This window comes from Cherax quadricarinatus, chromosome 96 (assembly GCF_038502225.1).
Source record: "Cherax quadricarinatus isolate ZL_2023a chromosome 96, ASM3850222v1, whole genome shotgun sequence".
NCBI classification, from domain to species: Eukaryota; Metazoa; Arthropoda; class Malacostraca; order Decapoda; family Parastacidae; genus Cherax; species Cherax quadricarinatus.
The window spans coordinates 3,372,854-3,380,588 of NC_091387.1; the positions used below are offsets into that span (position 1 = coordinate 3,372,854).

Sequence of the window (7,735 nt, forward strand, 5' to 3'; positions counted from 1 at the left end):
CAGGATGGATATGAGGTACACAATAAACTAGCCACTATCATCCACAGGATGGATATGAGGTGCACAATAAACTAGCCACTATCACCCACAGGATGGATATGAGGTACACAATAAACTAGCCACTATCATCCACAGGATGGATATGAGGTACACAATAAACTAGCCACTATCATCCACAGGATGGATATGAGGTGCACAATAAACTAGCCACTATCAGCCACAGGATGGATATGAGGTACACAATAAACTAGCCACTATCATCCACAGGATGGATATGAGGTACACAATAAACTAGCCACTATCATCCACGGGATGGATATGAGGTACACAATAAACTAGCCACTACCAGCCACAGAATGGATATGAGATACACAATAAACTAGCCACTACCATCCACAGGATGGATATGAGGTGCACAATAAACTAGCCACTACCATCCACAGGATGGATATGAGGTACACAATAAACTAGCCACTACCATCCACAGGATGGATATGAGGTACACAATAAACTAGCCACTACCATCCACAGGATGGATATGAGGTACACAATAAACTAGCCACTATCATCCACAGGATGGATATGAGGTGCACAATAAACTAGCCACTACCATCCACAGGATGGATATGAGGTACACAATAAACTAGCCACTACCATCCACAGGATGGATATGAGGTACACAATAAACTAGCCACTACCATTCACAGGATGGATATGAGGTACACAATAAACTAGCCACTACCACCCACAGGATGGATATGAGGTACACAATAAACTAGCCACTACCATCCACAGGATGGATATGAGGCACACAATAAACTAGCCACTACCATGCACAGGATGGATATGAGGTACACAATAAACTAGCCACTACCATCCACAGGATGGATATGAGGTACACAATAAACTAGCCACTATCATCCACAGGATGGATATGAGGTACACAATAAACTAGCCACTATCATTCACAGGATGGATATGAGGTACACAATAAACTAGCCACTACCATCCACAGGATGGATATGAGGTACACAATAAACTAGCCACTACCATCCACAGGATGGATATGAGGTACACAATAAACTAGCCACTACCATCCACAGGATGGATATGAGATACACAATAAACTAGCCACTATCATCCACAGGATGGATATGAGGTACACAATAAACTAGCCACTACCATCCACAGGATGGATATGAGGTACACAATAAACTAGCCACTACCATCCACAGGATGGATATGAGGTACACAATAAACTAGCCACTATCATCCACAGGATGGATATGAGGTACACAATAAACTAGCCACTACCATCCACAGGATGGATATGAGGTACACAATAAACTAGCCACTACCATCCACAGGATGGATATGAGGTACACAATAAACTAGCCACTACCATCCAAAGGATGGATATGAGGTACACAATAAACTAGCCACTACCATCCACAGGATGGATATGAGGTACACAATAAACTAGCCACTACCATCCACAGGATGGATATGAGGTACACAATAAACTAGCCACTACCATCCACAGGATGGATATGAGGTACACAATAAACTAGCCACTACCATCCACAGGATGGATGTGAGGTACACAATAAACTAGCCACTACCATCCACAGGATGGATATGAGGTACACAATAAACTAGCCACTACCATCCACAGGATGGATATGAGGTACACAATAAACTAGCCACTACCATCCACAGGATGGATATGAGGTACACAATAAACTAGCCACTACCATCCACAGGATGGATATGAGGTACACAATAAACTAGCCACTACCATCCACAGGATGGATATGAGGTACACAATAAACTAGCCACTACCATCCACAGGATGGATATGAGGTACACAATAAACTAGCCACTACCATCCACAGGATGGATATGAGGTACACAATAAACTAGCCACTACCATCCACAGGATGGATATGAGGTACACAATAAACTACCCACTATCATCCACAGGATGGATATGAGGTACACAATAAACTAGCCACTACCATCCACAGGATGGATATGAGGTACACAATAAACTAGCCACTACCATCCACAGGATGGATATGAGGTACACAATAAACTAGCCACTATCATCCACAGGATGGATATGAGGTACACAATAAACTAGCCACTACCATCCACAGGATGGATATGAGGTACACAATAAACTAGCCACTACCATCCACAGGATGGATATGAGGTACACAATAAACTAGCCACTACCATCCACAGGATGGATATGAGGTACACAATAAACTAGCCACTACCATCCACAGGATGGATATGAGGTACACAATGAACTAGCCACTACCATCCACAGGATGGATATGAGGTACACAATAAACTAGCCACTACCATCCACAGGATGGATATGAGGTACACAATAAACTAGCCACTACCATCCACAGGATGGATATGAGGTACACAATAAACTAGCCACTATCATCCATAGATCAACAGGTATAATTTCAACAGACCAACAGGAATATATTCAACAGATCAACAGGAATAATTTCAACAGATCAACAGGAATAATTTCCACAGATCAACAGGAATAATTCAAGAGATCAACAGGAATAATTTCAACAGACCAACAGGAATATTTTCAACAGATCAACAGGAATAATTTCAATAGATCAACAGGAATAATTTCAACAGATCAACAGGAATAATTTCCACATCAACAGGAATAATTCAACAGATCAACGGGAAGAATTTCAACAGACCAACAGGAACAATTTCAACAGGTCAGTGGAAAGATTTTGAACAGATTAACGGGAATTTCAACAGGTCAGTGGGAAGATTTTGAACAGATTAACGGGAATAATTTCAACAGATCAACAGGAATAATTTCCACATCAGGAGGTTACCCAGCAGATAACGGCAAGTGAGTTGCAGCAGAACAACGGCAAGTGGAGTTGCAACGGAGACAGCGGCAACAGGTTACAGCAGAACAACGGCGGTAAGTTGCAACGGAACAACGGCGATGATTTACAGCAGAACAACGGCAGCTAGGTTACAACGGAACAGCGGCAAGTAGGTTACAGCAGAACAGCAGCTAAGGTTTGGCGGAGCAACTGGCAAGTAGAGTTACAGCAGAACAGCAGCGACTGGTTACAACGGAACGGCAGCGCGTGGGGTTACAGCAAGAATAACCAGCGGCTCAGTTGCAGCAGAACGAAAACGCCGGCTTCGATTACAGCAGAACAGCGTCGGTGAGTTACATGCAGAACAACGGCCGTGGGGTTACAGCAGAACAACGGCGATGAACAGCAGAACAGCAGCTAGATTTTTAGCGAACGGCGGCAAAGTGAAGGTACAGCAGAACAGCGGCAAGTGGAGAGTTACGGCAGGTGGCGGCAGAACAACAGAACAACAGCAACTAGAGTTACAACAGAACAACGGCAAGTAGAGTTACAACAGAACAACGGCAACTAGATTTACAACAGAACAACGGCAAGTAGAGTTACAACAGAACAACAGCAACTAGTTCAACAGAACAACGGCAACTAGAGTTACAACAGAACAACGGCAAGTAGAGTTACAACAGAACAACAGCAACTAGTTACAACAGAACAACAGCAACTAGAGTTACAACAGAACAACGGCAAGTAGAGTTACAACAGAACAACAGCAACTAGTTACAACAGAACAACGGCAACTCGAGTTACAACAGAACAACAGCAACTAGTTACAACAACAACGGCAACTAGAGTTACAACAGAACAACGGCAACTAGAGTTACAACAGAACAACGGCAAGTAGAGTTACAACAGAACAACGGCAACTAGAGTTACAACAGAACAACGGCAACTAGAGTTACAACAGAACAACGGCAAGTAGAGTTACAACAGAACAACAGCAACTAGAGTTACAACAGAACAACGGCAAGTAGAGTTACAACAGAACAACAGCAACTAGTTACAACAGAACAACAGCAACTAGAGTTTCAACAGAACAACGGCAAGTAGAGTTACAACAGAACAACAGCAACTAGTTACAACAGAACAACGGCAACTCGAGTTACAACAGAACAACAGCAACTTTGCAACATAAAAACGGTAGTTAACCCTTCTTAACTAGAGTTACAACAGAACAACGGCAAGTAGAGTTACAACAGAACAACAGCAACTAGTCACAACAGAACAACGGCAAGTAGAGTTACAACAGAACAACGGCAACTAGTCACAACAGAACAACGGGTCTGTTTGCAACATAAAAACGGTAGTTAACCCTTCTTAATAATATAACAATTTATGTAATATTATTATTATTATTATTATTATTATTACTTATTATTATTATTACTTATTATTATTATTATTATTATTATTTTTATTATTATTATTATTATTATTACTATTATTATTACTTATTATTAATTATTATTATTATTATTTTTATTATTATTATTATTATTATTATTATTATTATTATTATTATTATTATTATTATAGGCCTACTTACGGAAGGCTGGTAGGCCTGGGAAGGCCAGTGGCAGATCTTGTAACCCACGGAATATATCCCCGCCAACGATCCCCGGATACCACCAGGATTCCACGCCCACGGTGTCCAGAGGGCGTGGGTGGGCGTGTGTGGGCGGGGAAGCAGCAGCATCATCATGGGCGGCCTTAGGCTTCCCCTCCGGGTTTACCGCTTGTGTGGTTCCCCTGCTGAAGTGAAACCTGGGGAAGGAGGTTTCTGGAGGTGAGGGCGTGGGTGAGGGCGTGGGGGTGGGTGAGGGAGTGGGCGGTGATTCTTCCTCGTGGTCACCCTCAGATCTTTCGCTATTTCCTGGTGTTATCGTCAGACCGGGAAATAATGTAACCCCGGGGGTTTGTAACCGCTTGGAGACGCAATCCCTTGCTTCCAAGCGGTGACTGAGATCCAGGGGACTCGGCGTTGAGGACTTGGGCGTCGGGGACCGACGTGTCGGCGTCGGGGACTGATTATTCGGTGTTTTGCAGTCTACTATAGGACTAGAAGGGGCTGATCTAGGCTCTATTTTGGGTCTGGGAGACCCGGGTCTGGTAGACTGGTCATACATTGTTGGTCGACAAGTTCCTGGGGTAGGTCGACACGTAGTTCTTGGGGCAGGTCGACAAGTAGTTCCTGAGGCAGGTTTACTTATTCCTAAGACAGGTCGTTTAGCTCCTGGGATAGGTCAACAGGTACTTCCTGGGGCAGGTCTACAGGTAGTTCCTGGGGCAGGTCGACAAGTGATTCCTGGAGCAGGTCGACAAGTAATTTCTGGGGCAGGTTGACTAGTTTCTGGGGTTGACCGACTAGTTCTTGGGCAGGTCGACTAGTTCCTGGGGTAGGTCGACAGGTACCTCCTGGGGTAGGTCGATAAGTAGTTCCTGAGGCAGGTCGACTAGTTCCTGGGGTAGGTTGACTAGTTCTTGGGGTAGGTCGACTAGTTCCTGGGGCAGATCGTCAGGTAGTTCCTGGAGTAAGTCAACAAGTAGTTCCTGGTGCAGGTCGACAAGTAGTTTCTGGGGCAGGTCGACTCGTAGTTCTTGGGGCAGGTCGACAAGTAGTTCCTGGGGCAGGTCGACTCGTAGTTCCTGGGGCAGGTCGACTCGTAGTTCCTGGGGCAGGTCGATACCTCATTAACCTACACTAATACAAAACAAACTCACTTAAAACGCGTTTTGCACATGTTAATTGTTATATAAGCGTGGGTACGTGCGTGGACATGCGTGTTTGCGGGCGTGGTTACGTGCGTGGCTACGTGCGTGGGTGTGGGCGTGGGTGCGGGCGTGGATGCTGCCTTTCAGCAGGTGAAAGGGCGTGTGAGAGGAGTGATCTTCACGTGACCACCTCCAACATGTGACCAGGTAAACACAGGGGGCGGGACCTCCATAAGGGGCGGGGCCTCCGTAAGGGGCGGGGCCTATGGTGTTGCCAAATTCTTCTCTATACTTGTATAAAATTTACAACTCTTCGTGGAGTAGAGTTTATCTCGGGAGAGTTTACTTGGAGAAGAGTTAATGTGGGTGTGAACTTTGCATATTATTCTCATTTGATCATTATGGGAGAGGTTTAATGGGAGGGGTTTAGTTGTAAAGTCACTGGATGTAGGCGGAGCTAATATGTGACGTCACTGAGTCAAAGCTCTGCTACTTGCGGAGAGTGAGGTGGGAGGAGCTAATGTGTGACGTAACGGATCTGAGCTCTGCTATAGGCTACATCCACCACAACATTATTGTTGTGGGCGGAGCTGAGGGGTTAAAAGTCTGTCGTAAAGTGTTAACATCCAGATAACGCACAAACAATGGTGGAGAGTAACGAAGATTACGATCACCTTGTAAAAATAAGTCTCAAGGCAGTAAATACATGCCACTGTATCAGCAATGCCTCGCCTTTAAGGGACAGCTTAAACGGAATCAATAATGTTTCGTTACATTTCATTCCGTTACGTCTAATTTTCGTATATAAATACAGTAATAGCTTTCTCTAGGTGTATTTAGTTTACTTATTAACAGAGAGAGAGCGTAGAGCAGAGAGCTGGGTCAATATAGCAGAGGTTGGCTGCCGGAGCTCACTGCTCTAATATATTACTGTGTCAATATCATTACTGTGGCTCAGCCACTCACAGCTTCGCTCCTCTATAGACTCCGCCCCCTTCCCTGTTCTAGCTCCTCCCACTGTTCTAGCTCCTCCCACTGTTCTAGCTCCTCCCACTGCTCTAGCTCCATCCAGTACTCAAGCTCCTTCGTGTACTCTAGCTCCTCCCAGTACTCTAGCTCCTTCCTGCACTCTAGCTCCTCCCACTGCTCTAGCTACTACTACTGCTCTAGCTCCTCCAACTGCTCTAACTCCTGTCACTGCTCTAGCTCATCCTATTGCTCTAGCTCCTCCCCCAGCTCTAGTTCCTCCCACTGTTCTAGCTCCTCCCACTGCTCTAACTCCTACCACTGCTCTAGCTCCTCCCAGTACTCTAGCTCCTCCCACTGCTCTAGCTACTACTACTGCTCTAGCTCCTCCCACTGCTCTAGCTACGACTACTGCTCTAACTCCTCCCACTGCTCTAGCTCCTCCCACTGCTCTAACTCCTCCCACTGCTCTAGCTCCTCCCACTGCTCTAGCTCCTCCCACTGCTCTAACTCCTCCCACTGCTCTAGCTCCTCCCACTGCTCTAGCTCCTACCAGTACTCTAACTCCTCCCACTGCTCTAGCTATTATAACTGTTCTAGCTCCTCTCACTGCTCTAACTCCTCCCACTGCTCTAACTCCTCCCACTGCTCTAGCTCCTCCCACTGCTCTAACTCCTCCCACTGTTCTAGCTCCTCCCACTGCTCTAACTCCTTCCACTGTTCTAGCTCCTCCCACTGCTCTAACTCCTCCCACTGTTCTAGCTCCTCCCACTGCTCTAGTTCCTCTCACTGCTCTAGCTCCTCCCACTGTTCTAGCTCCTCCCACTGCTCTAACTCCTTCCACTGTTCTAGCTCCTCCCACTGCTCTAACTCCTCCCACTGCTCTAACTCCTCCCACTGCTCTAGCTCCTCCCACTGCTCTAACTCCTCCCACTGCTATAGCTCCTCCCGCTGCTCTAGCTTCTCCCACTGCTTTAACTCCTTCCACTGCTTTAGCTCCTCCCACTGCTCTAACTCCTCCCACTGCTCTAGCTCCTCCCACTGCTCTAACTCCTCCCACTGCTCTAGCTCCTCCCAGTACTCTAGCTCCTCCCATTGCTCTAGCTACTACTGCTGTAGCT

General features: G+C 45.9%; 1 protein-coding gene across 1 annotated transcript in view; it reads right to left on the reverse strand.

The window, feature by feature from the left end:
* LOC128701781 (homeobox protein Hox-B2a-like) overlaps positions 1–5,062 on the reverse strand; it is a 59,518-nt gene extending 54,456 nt beyond the window's left edge. Inside the window, exon 1 of the mRNA XM_053795703.2 lies at positions 4,483–5,062. Within this exon, the coding sequence (XP_053651678.2) occupies positions 4,483–5,062 (580 nt within the window). The remainder of the gene's footprint in view (positions 1–4,482) is intronic.
* Between the last annotated feature and the right edge of the window lie 2,673 nt (positions 5,063–7,735).